At 40.0% G+C, this 19,513-nt stretch overlaps 1 protein-coding gene across 1 annotated transcript in view; it reads left to right on the top strand.

The window, feature by feature from the left end:
- The window catches only part of LOC117828622 (guanine nucleotide exchange factor VAV3), a 139,162-nt gene that overhangs the window by 55,557 nt on the left and 64,092 nt on the right, over positions 1 to 19,513 (top strand). The window contains exons 3-4 of the mRNA XM_034705803.1: positions 17,360 to 17,418; positions 17,586 to 17,651. Of these exons, the coding sequence (XP_034561694.1) occupies positions 17,360 to 17,418; positions 17,586 to 17,651 (125 nt within the window). The remainder of the gene's footprint in view (positions 1 to 17,359; positions 17,419 to 17,585; positions 17,652 to 19,513) is intronic.

Raw genomic sequence — 19,513 nt, 5'->3', positions numbered from 1 at the left:
AGGCTGGCCTGAAATGTATAAACTTCATTCTTCACTTTCCTCATTGGCTTTCCAGGCATTCGCTCTCTCAGGACAGTATCACAGGTGTCTTTATGTTTACCTTTTTCCTCAGAGGTCTCTGATTTATGGCTCCATATTTGTGAGTCTCTGCTGGTTATGACTCTGGTCAACAATATAGTGAAGCATGGAAGGAGGAAGGTGATAAAACAGCTGACGTGTAAACTAGCATGATGGATAGCAGAGCGAGGTGCAGTGAGATAGATAAACTGCTCCAGCCTTTGTTTACCTGTAGACACTGTGGTTGTAAATCAAATCTAACAGGGACAGAGAGGCTCTGAGTCTGTTCTTTGCCTTAATATGACTCTATCAAAGATGTTGGAGATCATAAATGTGAGGCTACTGGTAGAGATCAGTTTGCTTTTATCCGTAACAAGTCTTAATGATAAAGACCATTTTCATTATTCTCTTAAAAGCAGGATATATCTCCCCTCTGCTAGGTTCTGGTGTTTCTCAGCCACACTCTCTTGAGCACCGCAGACCTTGTGTGTCTCTTTTTTCCCCCCATCAAGTTAATTACCTTCACCTGCAGTCTCAGGTGTAAATCAGCTCTGATTAGAAGCCTGCAGAGCACAGAGTCCTGGTTTGCCGCAACATGAACACGAAAAAGCACCCTGTATTGATATTAATATGCTGATCTGGGCTCTTTGCTTCTGTAATGTGCTTAATGATGTGTTCAGGCACCACTTTAGTAGTCCTAATATCACTGATTCACTGTTATACAAAATTTCTCTTCAGAAATTATAAAACTGGATTTGGAGTGAAGACGAGCCCTTCCCTTTATCACTTACATGTTGACTATTTACCTTACACGTGTCTTTCGCTGTATCAGTTGCCTTGCTCTTGAGATGTAAAGTAGTGTGTGTTATAACTTTTCCTGAAGACATATTTTGGACCATCATGTGCAGTTTCTGATGGGATAGAAGAGAGTAACAGTAAATGTGGGGTTGAGAGTAGGGATGCAAGATATTATCGGCACGTTATCGGTATCGGACAAAAAATAAACTTAAAAATAAACTATCGGACATCGGCCAACATGCCGATATCCGCCGATGTAGTTAAACAATAAAATAATGGGCTGCTGTACACATGTTGGGCTCATGTTTTGAGTTAAATTTGAATTTAAGCAGCAGTCTGTAAGGTACATGTAGCTGACTAATTTAGGCACATTTACTGTCAAAGAGTAAACATTTTATTTAATTTGGGTTTAATAGGTTGTTTGCAATAACGTCATGCCAGTGACGTGTGGAATTCAAATGGGGGTCAGGAAGTAAATTTCAGAATGGACGCAGCCGAGGAAAGCCTGTACTGTGCTGCCCTAGACATCGTAATAAGACAGCGATACCGAAAAAGAATCTGGATTATGTCGGAAGAGATCCCCCTCTCATGAGGACTTCCGATTTTTTAACTGACCCAAGCTTTATTAGCCGTTGACATCACTAAATACCTCGGCCTCCAGACTTCATTTTACACCACCGAGCAAATGAAGGCGTTCAAAAGCCTTGAGGCTCGCAATTTTCTTGAGTAGTTGGGTCCACGACCATTTTTCTTGTGTTTAAGTGTCTGTACCGGTCTGCGCAGACTGCTGCAAATCACTTCTTGTCCCCCATCTGCATTTCGCGCCACTGCCACGCAACAGAAATTACATCATGTGCAAACTATTTGCTGTACAGTTGCACTTCTCACATGTTCCCTGTGAACAGAGGTTAGGTTTACTTACTATGTCAAATGTGAAATTGGCCAAATTGGCCCTGGTTGTGGGGATTGTTATAATTGTCTCAGGGAGAGCATGATCCAAGTTTTAAGTAGGATGTATCTTTTTGTATTAATTTTGTTTGAAAGCAATTGTCATAAATAAATATGCAGTTTTAAGTATTAAGTATTTTTCTTATGTTGCACAAGAAATGAATATTACATACGAAATGTGATAAGAGTATAACCATAATATTGTACGCTAATTCCAATACAGAAGAGAATTGATGATCTCTGCAATTAGGTGTGCGGAAAAAAAATATTGGTAATCGGCGAAATGAGTTGTAAAATATCGGCATATCAGATATCTACAGAAAACCCAATATTGTGCATCCCTAGTTGATAGAGAAATGTCTAGGGTTGCACTTTAACCCGTAATGGCTGTCATGATCAACTGGTGCCTCATAATGTAACAACTTAATTTATTTAGCTAAGCATAAAGATGTTCCAAACAGGTTGTTGTAGTGTAACAGCGGCAGGTTATTAAACAAAATAACATGCAGTGAATGACCCTAACATTAACAGAAAGTTTTATACATCCTGAGATTCTTCTACGTACTTTGCAGAGCAGCGGAGGTGTTGATTTGCCATCAGCTAGCTAACACATCAACGCACTCAGTAATAACTGTAACCTCTCATGCAGCGGCTCTAATATCAGATAAGCATTAAGTGAAATTGTTCCATAACAATCTGCAGATGTAGCTGGCTCATATGTGAAATATAAATCTCATTCTTCGTTCTGTGTTGTGAACCGGCACGCCTGCCTCTCTTGTCCTCTTGATCCTTTAAGTGAAGAACTTAAATTCTATAATGCTGTAAGCCTGTTAGTCATTGATTTTTTATATTCATGGTCTGTTCTTTATTAACGCTCTTTGATGGTGTGTTTCTGATGCACAAAACCCAACATATTTTACTGTTTAGTGCTAACATGAGACTTCTCTTCTGGTAATTGTTCAGCAGTCTCTGATATCAAGGACAAATGAAGTTTAACTCAAAGATATCTACCATCCATGTTGTGTTTTTACAGCCGTTTTTTAATACTCAGGGGCGAATTCCCTATGAGTAGATTACTGCTGCTTACTTATACAGCTCACATCATTTCCCCCACATGCAAACATTACGTTTTCCAACTCTGCAGTTTGCTCTTGTTTTGCATCAGATTGGTGGAGGAGCTATGCACACCTGTATTGGGAGAGGGCATTTTTACAAATCTAATGTAAAGTTAAGTTATATTTAAAAGCTTATAAAGAGTCCCTCTCTACAGTGAGCCAGTGAGCCTTGTCCTGCTTAACCGCCCAGACTGTCTCCACACATGTGGACAATGTGTGTGCCAGAGTTGATCCTCCGAAAGCCACAGACTGATTTAACCCCTGATTATGACAATACAAAGTCAGAGTCATATTAACAGACTTTATGTGCACATATTTTTCTTTAGGCCAGTCAGAGGTGACATTCTTGTTATGATCACTAGAAAGTTTGAGGATGTCAGTCCTTATAAAACTGCACCATCTCTCTGCAGAATGTAAAAATGTCAATCTGTGTGTAGCTGTTTGAGATAATGTTAGTCAGACATTATTTTGCAATGAGGACCATTGGCCTAGAGAAGAGCCAAATTTGCCTCAAAAGGAATGCATATTAACAGATTTTAAACCATAAAAACAGCACAGATGCGCAGAGACGCTGTTTCCTCTGCAGAGCTGTTTGGGATCTTTTAATCCTTTGCAAGTTCTTTATGAACTAGGAGGTGTATTTTGTCTTACACATACAGGTTTAGAGGGTACTAAAGATGTACAACCCCTTTCTAAAACAGACCCATGCTATATGTAGCCTCTCTTTCCTCTGTGCATGGCAATAGTTCTCACTTAAATATTCCTTAACTTTACTTTATAGCTTGTCCAGTTTAAAAGCAGCAGACTCAGACTGCCTAAAGGTACCAGTTCGTTATTCGCAATCACTGGTTTGATTTTGTAGAAGAGTTTATCTTCCCAACACTTATCTCAACACCTTGTCGTCCTGTCTTCTTGAATAAAAGGTCCCACAGGTTGAGACTGACAGAGTGGGGTCTGACAGCGGATCAGAACTCAGGAGGGTCTGCGGAATGTCCAGATGGATTTTCACTGATCGCCTCAGGACCAAGTTAACAGAACACACATACACACACACGTAGCCCACTCAGTGAGCTGAAACAGTCGATGAGGGTCTTCTTGGAGTCTTTCAGCCCTCAGCTCCATTAATGAGTCTACAAGGAGCAGCTTTAAAAAGGATCCTGATAACTGTGCTGTAGTCTCCGTCTGAGAGACTCTTTAAATCAGAGTTTATATTTTATTCTGAATTACCCCTCTGGGAAACTATTGTTCCCTGTTTGCTTCATTTCAGCGTCCGTTAGCTGCGTGATCGTGTTTCAGATCGTCATGACAACATGATGAAACAGTGGAGACGTGTCGTAGATTGGTTTGGGGTGTAGGAGGAGGAGAGATGAGGTTATGTCTTCAGCTCAATGAGCGCAGAGGATTCAATGATAAAAACAGCAGGGACACAAAGACAGATCCTGAGGAGCGACTCGTATCTGTGAGGAGGATTGTTCTCAGTTAGCAGCTGAATCAAAGAGGAAAATAATCCCACACATCAGTCTGTGGTTAGAGCAAGCTCAGGTTGGGCAGGCTGCAGACATGTTCTTTGAGCTGCACACAGAGAACTGCTGTGTTTCAAAAAATGAAACACTTTTACAAATGTACATATTGGAAAACATTTTTACATTTTATAAAACAAAATAACATTAGCAAAACATTTTTACCAAGGCCAAAACAAATTTACATTATGAAAACAAATTTACAAAATCAAAAAAACACATTTACAAGCGGTGAGACAATTTTACAAACGACGGAACACTTTTACCATTCCTGAAACTAATTTACATTCATAACGGAAAGGGAATGTACCAAACACCGGAAGGGATCCGCCACCAAACGGAGTACCAGTACCAAACCAGTGTTAATTTTGGCGGCTATTTTAGATTTAGTCTTAGTCTTAGTGTTTAGACAAAAATGCCTGTTAGTTTTAGTCACATTTTAGTCTTTTCAGCCCTTTATAGTTTTAGTCTAGTTTTAGAAAACTCAAAACATTTTAAGTTAATTAATTAAGCCAGTCCTTGCTAAAATTTCAAAAGAAAACATTCTTGATGTGACCTCTGTGAATGTATCTTGATCCTCTAGATTCATAGAAAAATGCCATGAAAAGGCTGTATTGCACATTACGACACATTTACCTCCCAGCGACAGAGGCACTGGACAGTCAGTCAGTTCACGGCACTCTGAAATGCATCTGCATCTTTCAACAAGGAGTTTATAAAAATTTACTAAATGTGTCTGATGTTTCACCAAACTGGAATGAATCAAGCTCCAGACGCAGAGCTTTTCATGGTGTTTGCGGCAACAACGTCAAATATTAAACAGACGTCCCCTCGGTTGTGTCTTTGTCACTAACGCACACCGGGGGTAAAAATCATCAATGAAGATGAGACAAATGCATGGAGGCGGGGGGAGCTGGTTCATAAAGCACACCTGCTGCAGGTAGAGACCAAGCTAACTTCCCTCAGATAATAACTCAGCCTGTCACAGGAATGAATCACTTTTATCTTTAAAGATTAGACGCACAGCGGGGGAACATGGATTTTGAATGTCCGACGGGCGGCCACTAAAGTTTTCGTCTCGTCATTGTCTCGTCAACAAAATAAAAACATATTTTTGTCAGAGTTTTTATTATCAGTGATGCACTTTAGCTTGTCATAGTCTCGTTTTCATCCTGAAAAAATGAGTCGTTGACGAACATTTATCGTCATAATTTCGTTGACGAAATTAACACTGTACCAAACGCCACTCCGTTGGTTTCTTTCCATCCAAACAAACTAAATGACCCCTCTCTCGATCACTCCAGGATCAGTTCTGGTGTTTGGTACATTCCCTTTCCGTTAAAAATAAATGTCGATTTATTTCAGAAATGGTAAAAGTGTTCAGACGTTTGTAAAATTGTCTCACCGCTTGTAAAAGTGTTTTTTGATTTTGTAAATTTGTTTTCTTAAATGTAAATTTGTCTTGGCCTTGGTAAAAGTGTTTTAATTTTCTAATTTTGTTTTCTTAAATTTAAACTTGTTTCCCAAAATGTAAATTTTATTCCAACTTTGTGAAAGTGTTTCATCTTTTGTAAATTTGTTTAGTCCTCCAGTGCCACCGTAGATAACAAACCCAGTGAAACTTGGATTACCATTGCTTTTATTGATGAAGGTTATACATTCACATCACAGAGGTGCAGGGCTGTGAAAACACAACAGCGAGATACAAAAGATAAGCCTTCATACTTAACCAATACAACAACAACTATCTGTTGTTCCCTCTTTGCACAGTTGTCCCTGTTTGTGTTTTAATGTCAATGAGAATGTGTGTGACAGTGACTCGATGCTCAGTAGTGAGCAGCCTGCTGATTCAGTCGCTATGAGATCCAGCTGCAGTGAGCTCACCTGTCAGACAGGTGATGATTTGTCAGATCGGATGTGTTCAGGGCCTAGAGGTGCGTGGGAAACATCAGGATGCTCACGGTGTGTTTGTGTGTGAAAACCATACTAATGTGCGATACGCTCTCCATAAAACATTGTGTGTGTGTATGTGTGTGTGTGTGTGTGTGTCCTGAGGCTGTGCAGGTTGATGTGATGCACCTGGACAGAAGAGATGACCTTACTTTCTGACCTGAAGCTAAAGTGTTGGAGTTAATAAGAGAGAGATTCAGGATCATAGAGCTAAGACTGCTGTTCGCTCTCCTTTCAGAGGGGCTGAGAGCTGAGGTGAAGTTGTAGTTGTGTCTTTATTTCAGCTGCCCGGCCTCTCTCTTGTCTTCTGTTATGCGATGACACAAGTTGCAGTCATGGCATGAATGTTGAACAATTCCCCCGCAGACAGGAGTATCCATGGTTGAGTTTGAAGCAATCCGCTATCATCTGATGATGTTCACAACTTTTTAGAGTGTCCTGGCCCCCTGGTCAATGATAAAGGCTTTCCAATCAAGACTTTCATTTCTGGGAGTTTATGTTTTTTCACTATCCATCTGCAACTGGAGAAGCAAGCCTTGAGTTGGAGTTTAAAGATGATGTCTTGGAGCGGAGTGTTAGCTGCCCTCACATGCAGATATCTGTTAAAGACATTTCTGAGAACTAAATCCTTGTCAGATGTTTGTCAAAGGGTTCTTGGGTTCGTACTTTTCTTCCTCTTTTTCTCTCCACACAGACTGCTTTCATGACTAGAGTCTGCCGAACAGCGGTGGACAATACTGCTCAGACCACAAAGCAAAACCAGAACACTCCCAAATACCAAAACCCCATTCCACACCTGCAAATCCTGCATTTGTTGCAGAATCTGTACACAGAGATCAGGTTTGGAGCAGATATCTTTCTCAGAGCAGATTCATTCTTCTTTCTCTGATAACAGAGGGTCTCAACTTTCTTTAATAACCCATACAAACAACTAGAGGGGTTCATCAAGGGGCAAACTTTACCTTAAAAAAACAACCATGTGTGCATTTAAAACTTAAAAAAACCCACTTCCTATAACACCAGGATGTGGAGTCTATGAAGAGCATAGCAAAGAACCTCAATTAAATCTAGTTTTACACAGGACGTAACATGTGGTGGTAAGAAGTGCTGAAGAACCAAAACTGCAGTTCCTGTTCTGTCCACTAGAGACTGTCTTCTAAAGTGAGTCAGTCCCCATAGAGCCTCAGTACAGGATGAATTTATAATTAGGGGCATGGCCTCTTTGAGTGACATGTGGGTGTGTTCCCCAAGTAGATTGTGCAAATCAGGCCAGTGACGTATGGCGAAAAAAAAGTAAATGCACTACACCACCAGACCAGTAGAGGGCAGTAAAACAAAGACAAATGCCATTCATCACGACACCATAGAAGCAGACGGGCAGGCAGGTATCATTATGGGCAACACAACAGTAAGCCTGTTAGCATGGAAGAGACTCAGCTGTGTTTTAGATTGTGCTATATTTCATCACAGATGAATTCACTGAATCAACACATGAGAGGAGATAAGTGCGAGTAGCAAAGACGTTTCAACACGACTTTAAAATCCTTTTTAACTCAAAAAGCCATGGCAGAAATCGGCCGGTGTTTTGGTTTAAACAGCGACCCTGTTAACTGGAGACTTTCAGCCGGATGCATCCCTCATAAACGTCTTTAGACGATCATCAAATACTTATCTGACGAGGATATGGAATCTTAAATCTCCCTCTGTGTTTCATCAGCTGTGTAAACTCCACAAACACCGTTACGTTCAGCTGAAGGTCTACAGTTTACAGGGTCACTTTTAAAACCGGAACACCGGGAGAGACTCATTCACAGTGGGCTGAGAGAAGACTACCGTTACAAGCTGCTACATCAAGAGAATCACAGCTTCTTCTTTTGAAAAGTACACACACATAAAATAAAGATAGAACAAAGTAAAGAAAGAGAAATCAAGTGAATCACAGATGTGTGTGATGTTATTGTGGGGGGCCGGCGGAATAAAAACACTGCGGTTAATCTATCAATCGGACCCTTTCAGCATTGCAGGCCCTGCCCCCCAAAAGCCCCGGGACCTTTGAAAAGTACTACCCCCCTAGCAGGGGCTTTTTAGGGGAGAGATTATCTACCCCTGAATTAAATGTAGACCCTGGGTCCTCCGGTTGAAACGCATGTAGTTCAGGGGTAAAGTTCCTCTTGACGAAAAAAGCCTTTAGTTGGAGTCAGCATTTCCAATATGGCGACCCCCATCTTTGGGCTTCATAATGCCTCTGCAGTCACCAATTAGTGGCGTTTATACAGGATATACTTTTACACCTCCCATTAAGTGTCCGGGAGTTGATTTGACACCTCTCAGCATCTCACACCTCATGCTGCCCTCTCTATGCTGCTCTTCTTTCTCCCCACCATACCTCCCCTCTGATGCACAATTGGTGAACAACCTCTGCCCTCCACAGCTTTGACACTGTCTCTGTTTCTTTGTAAAACACTGAGTATTATGTACCGTTTAAGTATTCAATGAAGCTGTGTGATTTTATCTTTGACTGTAAAGACGGGAAAAGTTCCCCCACATGCATGTCTGCAGGTTTAATTCATGTAAAGTGTGCTAGATTTGGAGAGCTGTGGTTTGAATGATGCCGAGGCTGAAGACTGAGTGAACGTGTGTCGCCTCCCAATCACGTCTGTAAATCCAAACACACTAATTATGTATTATGGGCTTTAATGAGCCGTGCAGCTGATTGCAAACATTAACTCCTCACTGTGAGCCAATCAGCATTTTATTGGCTCCTCTCTGAGCGGATTGAATTCTTCACACATACACACTGCATCTGTCAAACCAACACACACATACACATTCACATATGCACAGTTACAATAATCAATCTCATGTGCAGATACACACTTAACACAGGAAACAAAACAAAATCAATGAATGCACACACTGACACACACCCACACATGTTTCTTTAACCAGCAGGCATTGTTCTGGCTCTCTCTGTTTTTATGTTTTCATGTTTTTATGTAAATTTTGTGTTTCTTTAATTGTCTCAGTGAATTGTTTGCCATCAGGCATAGAAACAGGAACAGAGAGGAGGCCGTTAAACATTTATCGTTGTTTCTTTCTGTTCCAGCAGCAAAATGTTGGATGTAAAACATGTTCCAGCTTTTTGTTTTTCACACAGTTTCACTGACCGGCTTTTCCTGCTATTTATAAATGTTTCATCAAGCACAGCCTGAAAAAACAAGAAACAGTTGCATTGAAAGGAAACATTGACTGGTGTTTGTTTGCAGTGGGTTTACAGGTTTTTAACCCAAACAGCTCTTTATCTTTCTTTTTACTTTTACTTTTACTTTTGACTCTTTAAATAAATTGCCGCGTCTGGATTACAGCCTGTTGTTCCTCTCACATGAAATTCAAACTCAATGAATGTCCTCCTCCGGGTCTTTGGAGAGTTTGCTGCATGGCTCTTAAATAAACTTTTCAAAAGACATCATTCTAACTCTGAGTTTACACACACACACAACCCTCCTGTAAAGCTGTCAGTTCAGTGAGGGTGCAGATGATGTTAACACTCTCTGAAGGTGCGTTCACACCTGCGTGTTAGCTGTGGTCAGATCAGCCCCCTCGAGTGTTTCTTTTATGTTTTATGTCATACGTGTGGGTGAGAAACCCTGAAGCTAACAGCTGATTCCAGGTCAGTCTCACCTATACTGTAGAGACTCCGGGTCACTTTCATGGGAATCTTGTCCCGTGGTTACATCAGCAAAAAAAAAATCAGTGCATCTTTATTTCTGAGGCCAGTTTTCTTACATTTAAATCCAGTGCTTTTGCTCCTCAGAAATGAAAGCCCTTTCATGTAGTGGCGCTTTAAAGTGCAGGAATCAAGGGAGAGGATTTGTGGTGTTCAACCTTTCTGATTGATCTAGTACAAGCAGGACTCTACCTTTGCATTTGTGTCATCATTGTTAAGTAGTCCTGGAAAATTTAAAACTCTTTTCATACCAGAGCAGGTATATTAGCCTAGACGCTGTGAATCCTAGCTGGACGAAGGTTCATGGTGCTGCGGATGTGAAATCGTTCTGAGTAGTTTGTCACAGCTAACTTGGTACTGACCTGCAAAGATACACAGCTTATCAGCCATAGTTTTCATTGCACGTTTCTATGGAAATCAGCAAAAACTTGTACATTTCAGCTGTAATGACTCTAGCTCACTCTTATACTGATTCCTCTTCATTAACCTACACGAGGTTATCAGTGATCATATTGGTTATTTCTTTATACTGAGGCAAAAAGATGTATGATGTCTATTTTAGACAAGTTTTGTTTTAGACAGAGAAACTCTACAATCAGGGCTTTGATAGCAAAAAGAGGAAAATGGATACGAAAAGGATTTAATGTTTATGCTGGTGTGTGGATGCTTCACTAATCTTTGAGGACCAGTGTATATTAACCTTATTCAACATTATTGAGACACTGGAGCACACATCATGACACTGAGGCTGTGATGGGTGACAATAAACCGGTACGTCTGCTCACATTTTGTTAGCTAACTAACGATAATAAATCAAAATTTTCCAAATGTAGTTGTTACACTATAGTTGGTAATTTGACGTAGCTACAAATGAATAAATTACCTCATCACTTTACTTCCTGCAGAAATGTATCTTGAACAAAGAAAATAAGTATTAAAAAAAGATTAGTATTAGTTAGTTTACTTTAACAACAAAAGCAAGCTTGGGCAAGAGACACATCTTTACCAAAGGGGGTGATAGTGCTCATGGGACATGCAGTCTTCATCCTAGAAAAAACACTACCAATTACATCCAGAGGGGGCACCAGAATCAACACAACATGAAAACTGCTCGCAGCACCGTTAACAAAGCTGTGCAAGTTTTTATCATTTTGAAATCAGAGCTCAGTTTGTTAACAGTTCTTTCAGCATTGATTAGATATTTTATGTTGGCTTTATACCAAACAATTTACCAAGCAATTCACTTTTTTAAACATTTTTCCAATGAAAGAATAAGGGGTTATTGAGGTTTTGCACACCTGTCATGTGGATTGTTTGGTGTAAGGTGTCATAAAGCCCTGTTTTGCCTTACTTAAAGCTCCAGTAAAGTGTTTTTATCTGGCTATAAAACATGCTAAAATTAACACTAATGTCTCTGTATGAGACCAGGAGTTTGAAGATTGAATATCAAATTAAGCTTAATATTAGTATTTGATATTTATTAGTGCTGTCAGAGGGTCAGTGTCACATTAATTAACAGCATGCTACAGAAACACATTTATCAAATGAAACAACAACAACAACAACAACACGACGTGATATTGACAGTATATATTGACATTCAGACAACTTGCCCTCCAATTATCGGCATCAGCCATTGAAAATGGATATCGATCAACCACTGCTCTCCAGTCAGTAGCAAACAGAAAGCAGCTAACAAGACAGTAAACATGGGGAGCTGCTGTCACCTGATTGAGATGCCACGGTTTGACACTTGTTAGCTGTTAGCTCATAGTTATAGCACAGGGGCTATTAACTTTGAGGAACAGGTTAAAGTTTGAAGTATGAAGGACTATTAATGTTAATGTTCATGCCAATGCTGCTGTCGTTATCGCCTCAATCATCATTACACGCACCACTGCTCATGTAAACAGCTGTGGACAAACAATGTTTCTGTTTCGTTTCTTGTAAATGTTCACCAGGAGCATGATGGGAAATAACGTCAACAGGATTGTATCTCTAGTCTAAGAAACCGTGACCCTGCAAACTACCTAGAGTTTGCTCAATCTTAGAGTGATTCAAAAGTCACTAAGAGGTCTGAGATTTGAGTCACAGTCTTTTAAAGTCATTGTGATGTGTTTTCCTCCTCATGTGTATTCATGTGGCTTCTTTATAATAAAGAAGAGTATTCTTTTCTGGGTTTGTGAGGAAAAGTCTGCAGTAACAAAAAATATACATCTGCAGCTGTATGTGTCTCAGCGGGTTACCTAACAGTCTATTTTTAGCTCATATTCCGTAATTTAAGGGGAAACAATGAAATAAAAGAAGCACAGAGCGGGGGAGTGAAGCGTGTGTGTGAAACTGGGACATCAAGCTGCGGTGCGTGTGAAACCAGTAACAGAGTCAACATGTTGCACATCTTTCATGCATCACACATCTTCATTGTGTGACCTCAAAGTTTGTGTTTTTAGCACCTCAAAACGCTGTTTCTCTGAAAAGGAATGGCCATTTCTATGTAAACAGCCTGTAAGTCTATTAACAACAACGTAAATCCACAGTCCAGTAGGCTGTGATATTACACACACATAAGTGTTTGCTAAAGCTAAATGTGAAAAGAGATTTACGTCATGACTGACAGCAAACAGAAAAACAAGCCACAGTTAAGCATTCAAAGGAAACTGTCAAAGTCGTACATTATGGAAGGTCAAACTCTGTCTCTCCTCGTTTAGTCATTTTTATTCTAGTTGTCCTTTTAGATTTATAATGACAGAATCATAAAGCTGTGTAAACGCGTGTAACCTGATACATGTGGCTAATATGGATCTTTCTGCGAAAACAGTAAACATGTCTTCTATGAACCCATATTTAATATCTGATCCATGTCATGGCAGTGGGATAATACTGAGTGCATGCTGTTTGCAAAATGAATATGATTACATTTTCTATGTTTAGTTTATTATCTTTGATTTAAGAGGAGATTTCAATTGATCCAGTTTCTGCATCAGAGTTGTTTAAACTCATTCAAGTGTGAAATACGATCATTTCTAAAAGCTAAATTACTGCATTTTTACTGTAACACTTCCAGACAGTTTGCGCACACGCACACACTCTTTACTCGTCTCCCTTCCATCCTTGCAGACACATCCCTCGCCTTGCTCTAATCACTCTGCTGTGAATCATTAGCTCAGCAGCACAGCAGGTTTATTAGCCTCCATCAGAGGACCAGACCCCCACTCCTTACCCCACACACACAGCTCCGCGTCTGTCCTCTGCTTCATGTTCAAACACTGTGAATCAAACCCACAGCATGACCTCAGTGTTTTATCGGGCAGTCTGAAACATGGTTCAGTTTGTGTTGTATGATGACACAGTTACTCAGTGCAGCGTTAAAGAGCACAAACTGAACCAGCATTGGAGTCCGTGTGACACTGAATCATGGTTTATTTTTAACCCTTGCAGAAGAAGTAATCTATATTTGTATTTTCTGACTGATGTTTCCTCTTCTAGATAAACCTCCTTTGTCGACATCTTAGGAATATATCTTTAGAACCTGTTCTGACTGCTGATGGATGTAAATCCTGTGAGTGCTCGGAAGCTCCTCCCAGCTTTGTGCAGATGGTCAGATCTGCGGTGAGGGAATGTGACTCATTCTGTATTCAGTGAAGCCAAAAAAGCAAAAGAAACACAACTCGTCCTCTAAAATCTCTGCCAGCGCAGGCTGGAAACCCTCCAGAGCTGTGTTCAGAAACAATCTGCAGCTTCTGGACACAATGTTCGAGCCAGCCAGACTCCACATGTCGAGGCCTTCCTTCATTAGAGTGAGAACTTTGTCATCTCTGTCTGATAACTGTGTGAGGATCAGTGACAGCAAGGTGGAAGGATTGTAACCCCCTTGTCTGGTTGGATGCAGCCACGTGTGTTTGAAACCACATCTATTCATGAATGAATCACAAATAGTCCAAAATGTTCAAATAAACACTCATAATATGAGTGTTTATTTTACTGAGAGGGATATTATCACTCTCAGTTCTCTTTCTCTTCACTTGATAAAGGTCAAACTAACAGCAGTCAATGTTTAAGCTCCAGCTCACAGCTTAGACACTTCCAAGTATTGAAACAGACTCAAAGTGAATGTTTTGGATGGTGTATCTCTTACTCTTCTCTTACTGATAAAAAAAATATCTGAGTGGACAGAAAATGTCATTAAAATGATCAGGATACGACCTAAAGATGTGTGAATATCATACATTGGTCTGACATGAAAGATCTGCTCTAGAAACCTATTTCACATATGAACTTTCAAGAAAACTTCCAGGAGCCCCCCCCGAAAACCCCCCCTAAACTTTCCATTGTTGCTCGTTCATTCGTGTCCCTCACAGCATGAGGTCTTGCCTGTTAGAAGACGGGTGATGGACAAGTGTTGGGTGAGTCTCATGAGGCAGGACGTGACATCAAAATCAGTGTATGAAAGTAACAGAAGCAACAGAGACCCAGACTATGGTGACAGTTTTTACACTTATAGAAATGCTACGTGTAAACAGAAACACAAACTTCTCTCGTCTTCTCCTTCTTCAACCTCAGACGTCTTTATCCGTCCTGCTGCATTCTTCCATCGGCTCACCTTGACTTCTTTGGGGAATTTTACCACCGGGCTGGCAGGAAAAAGTTTGCTGAAAGTTGGGGTCAAAACTTTGTCTGTTTGCATTCAAACATGCAGCTTACCCCAAAGCTTTTGGGAAGTCTTTGGGAGTTTAGTGCACATGTGAATGCAGCTGAAGATCATCAGACTAACAATGACATGAAAACACATTCAAACAAAGCAGTAACCTGCGGTCTAAAAATATGATTCCAATGCGGAAGTATTAAAAACTGCAGTTCATCAAGGATCCGCTTGAGGCTGGCTCCGGAAGTACCTGAAGTCACACATGAATGGGAAAAAGCCGATCTTTACAGCAGAAATAAACATGTTTACAGCCTGGTACAAAAGACGAGTGTAGTCTGGGGGGTGATTTTTTTTCTATTGTGGTACTTTCGAAGATATTGAGATTACAAGTCTTCCAATGAGAGGCACAGCTGACTTGATTGACAGGCGGGAACACTGTAGCTGTTGGCTAGGAGGCTCAAAGCCCGCCTCTTCACGTCACACTCGCTTGTCAGCAGCAATATGGCTCCCGCCGCCCATTGGCCTCAAAACAGCGCTTTAGAAAAAGGTGGGTGACGTCACGGATACTACGCCCATATTTTATACAGTCTATGGTTCAAACACATCTTTTACAAACCTGTTGAATAGTTACCCACAATGCAACTTGGCCTCTGTCGCTTGAGCTGTAGATTAGGGGTATTTCATACTAGTTTTTGTTGATGCAGTTTTAGTCCTGTAGCTTGGAGCAGAGGCCAGAGTAGGGACTGCAGAGGTCCATCAATTCACACTGTCTGATTCTGTATAAGAGCAGTTTTTGAGGGAAGAAGTCTAAAAGTTTAAAGATGAATGAACTCTAACTCACTTACATTAATATCAGGTATTTTATCAGTTGTAACTCCTTGAACTCGGGACATAAAAACCTCTTTATTTCTCACCTGACATGCTTTAAAACATCTATCTGAAGGACTACTGTTGAAAATAAGCAGGGTGGTTTATGTCGGCACAGCTAAAGGAATAATGATTCATTGGAATAGTCCATAAATATGTATTATATACAATGACAATGACAACATATGCAGCAGAGCCTCTAAACATATGTAAACAGATGGGTTTGCAGAGGCTGCCTGGATGTGTCTGATGTCTGTGATGATTTATGAATCATGAAACGTCTGTCAGTGTCTCAACCTTCATGTGGAGGTTGTGATGCTGTTTGATCGTTGCCATGTTGTGCTGCTGGTCGACACGACTCCTGTTATCTAAATCAGATAACCTGCTGGTTACAAATTACAAGTACTGACACTAAACGCACATCACATCTCACATCAGCAGAACCACTGTGGTACCGTTTAAAGGACGTCAGCAGAAATGTGTGTGTCCTTTGTGTGTTTGTGAGTTAGTTCTGTGGGGGAGGAGCGGCCGGTTGTGTGATCAGTATTGATCCCTGAGAGCTTGTGCTCCAGGCCTAATGTGTCTCTGTTACGTTCGTGACACGCGCATGTATGTGTGTGTGTGTGTGTTTGTGTAAGAGAATGAGAGAGGGAGAAGGGGGAATATGCAGCCATGTTTGTATCAGCACCTCTGTGTGTTTTATCCGGGTACAGATGACCAACATGATCTCATGTTCGACGTGTCTTCATGATCAGATCTCCCTGCAGAATGGACTCTGATCATGAATCTGCATTGTTGATGCATCAGGTGCTTATTAGTCAAACAGGTCACATGACAGAGGGTCAAGGGCAGTGGCAGCTCCGAGCACAGCGGCGTGAAATTACATGTCATACTAATAACAATCATGTCAGCCAATAAGAGCACACTGTTAACTTCACAGAACGATCAATTACTGATCGCTGCGTGTAACGCTGCTCTGCTCTGAGTCCACTTCGTTTTATGCTGCTTTTTATGAGCAGCGTTCTCTCTCGCTCAACATGTTTCTCTTCTTCCTGTCTTATAAGTTGTTGATTCATTTGATGGATCTACTGTCTGAAAGAAAGTATGTACTTTTTGCTCTTTAAAAGGCAGAAATCACCAATATGTTGATAAATGTTTCCTATGCCCAAGATGACATCCTCTTAAGTGTTTAGTTTTATCAAAAACTCAAAAATATTAAGATGGAAAAAAAAGAACATATTTACATTTACAGAATTTTGTATCTCTAAACAGTGACTTATACCTTATGTAGATTATCAAAACTGATAGTTTTTTTCTCCCTTTTTGACGAATAGCATGTTTACTGCAGCTCTCACTTCTAAGCAGGTTTTTATGTTCGTGCAACTTTAAAAGACTCCCGATGAGGATGTGTGCATGGTTTCCTCCTGTCATACCTGAAGTGTTCTCAGGAGTTACCATTGCATGTCCATTGTTGCACCAACAGTCACAGGATGTTAGCAGCAGTTCTGTAGTGCTTGACTTTGCTGCCCTCATGTGGTTGCTCTCATTATTGCAGCCATATGACCAAATCTGCAGGACATTAAATTCAGTCACAAATATGACTGAATATTATTTTAGAAACATGAAGTAGTCAGTGTCCTGTAATAGCAGTGGTTCACTTAAATTGAAGCCCATCATGTGAATGTAAGAATAAATAATAGATCATGATAATAATGTTTCCTTGTTTCTGTTGCAGGTTATAGACACTCTGTCTAAACTGTCTCACTCAGCCACAGCACAACAAACTGGAATCAGGTAAGCGCTAATGAAATCAATCTATATAAAAAATATTCACAGGAGATGTACAAAACGGCATGATAGTTTGTCCATCACAGAAATTGTGACACAGTATGATATAATGCCTTCTGTTCCCAAGTTTCAGTGATTCAGTCTTACACAGAACTCTCTGTTTGTGTTTTCAGGCCGTTTCCCTCAGAAGAGACCCTTGAAGACGAGGATATCTACAATCACCTGGAGGATCTTATCGAGTACGTCTGTTCAGGGTCTACATGAGAGCTGTTTTCCCGAAGTGGAACATGACCGTTATTGTGTGGCCAAAGTATTGTGGTAGTTTCTTAAGAATAAAGAGGAAACAAGAGGAGACACAACAGCCAACAAAAAGAGATCTGCTTTTTGTGGGTTAGATTATGTTTGCTAATGAAACACCAAACGGATGTCCTTTTTGTTCCTGTAAGTCATTTTGAGCCCAAAATATGATTGAGTTATAAACTATGTCACCCCTCCTTTACATTTGTCAGTATAATCAACCGTCTCACTCTTGAAAGGATACCTCATGTGTGGTTGTGTTGCGTACTTGTCTGTAGTAAGTGTTGCCGAGCTGACCAGGATCTGCTGTGGGTAATACACTTGCTATCCACAAGTACCTCATACATCCACACTTAAAAAAAAAAACTAGAACTATCTATTTATTTTTTTGTAATTCTCTTTATTAAGATATCTTGTCATTATTACACTTTACAATACATCTTAAAAACATGAATATTTCTTTCTTTTTTAGTAAAACAAAATCCATATAAAGTAAATAAAAAAATAAAAATCTCACAAAAAACAACGACCTGATAATATGATGTCGTTAACACATCTAGTGAGAATTTACCTTTATGAAAATAAATATCCAAATATCTCAATTCTAAAATTCTTTTTTCAGTCATATAAATCAACTGACCCTTCTTTAAATTTACACTCTAAGGAACAGACATAAGCCAAGAGACAGGACCAGAAGAAAGTAAATAAATAATATAAATAGGGGAGAACGGGGTTGGTTGTCACACTTTTTACTGTTTTGATGATTGCTCATCATCGAAACATCTTTCAATAGTCATTCCTACATTAAATTGAAGCTTAAGGTGTTGGCTTGAAATGTGTATCCTTCTCATTTTCCAATTCATTGTAACAAAGAGGCAATTAACTATCAAAGATACTCTGACACATTGTGACAACCAACCCCATCACGGGGTTGGTTGTCACACACTATGGGGTTGGTTGTCACAATGGTATTTCAATGGGAAAATCTTTTGAAAAAGGCAAGAAGGCAGAACTAAATTTGGAAGTTTAGTTGCACTGACAAGTGATAGGCCTACATAACTTAATGCATTTTAACATAAAATGGGCAAGGAACATGAACAGGAAACACATCTTTAGGCCAGCCTATATAACAACATAAAGAACCAAACAGATAGGCCTAACAAAAATGGCCTACTCAACTAGGCTACATGCAGTCACTGTCTGAGTTACAGTGATGGCAAATGTAGGGTCTGCACACTCCAACTCATTTCACCATGCATGATTTTGCCAACCTAGGGGTCGGTTGTTACATGTGACAACCAACCCCAAAGAGAATGTGACGACCTACCCTAACTGGAATGTTTTGCTAGCATCAAGGCTAACAACCGTCTAACAACTACTTAGCTAGCTAATAAAAATCTAAACTATAGCTTTCCCCTCACACTTTGTAAGGGTAACACTTATTTTGTTATAAACCCATCGTTTAAAAGCCTAGAAGAAAAATACTGAGGAGCTGAATATTTACAATTTGACATGAAAAACACTAAAAGTCCTCTCACCTCAAGTTCAGCTGTCTTACTCCAGAGAAGACTTTGTAGGTGAGCTCTGATCCTAATTCTGGAAATGTCCATACTCCAATTTGAGAGAAAGTGTTCTCTGGTGGCGAGATATAACGAGTGTGCCAACCAACCCGTGTGACAACCAACCCTGTTCTCCCCTAAAGTAAATAAAATAAATAAAGTACAATACAGTACAATAATAATAACATAATAAAATAAGAATTGTGATAATAATGACAGTGATAATAACATTCACAATACTGACG

The sequence above is a fragment of the Notolabrus celidotus genome, chromosome 17, assembly GCF_009762535.1.
Source record: "Notolabrus celidotus isolate fNotCel1 chromosome 17, fNotCel1.pri, whole genome shotgun sequence".
Taxonomy (NCBI): Eukaryota; Metazoa; Chordata; class Actinopteri; order Labriformes; family Labridae; genus Notolabrus; species Notolabrus celidotus.
The sequence above is the reverse complement of the archived record's forward strand: the minus strand, read 5'-3'. Positions and strand labels throughout refer to the sequence as shown.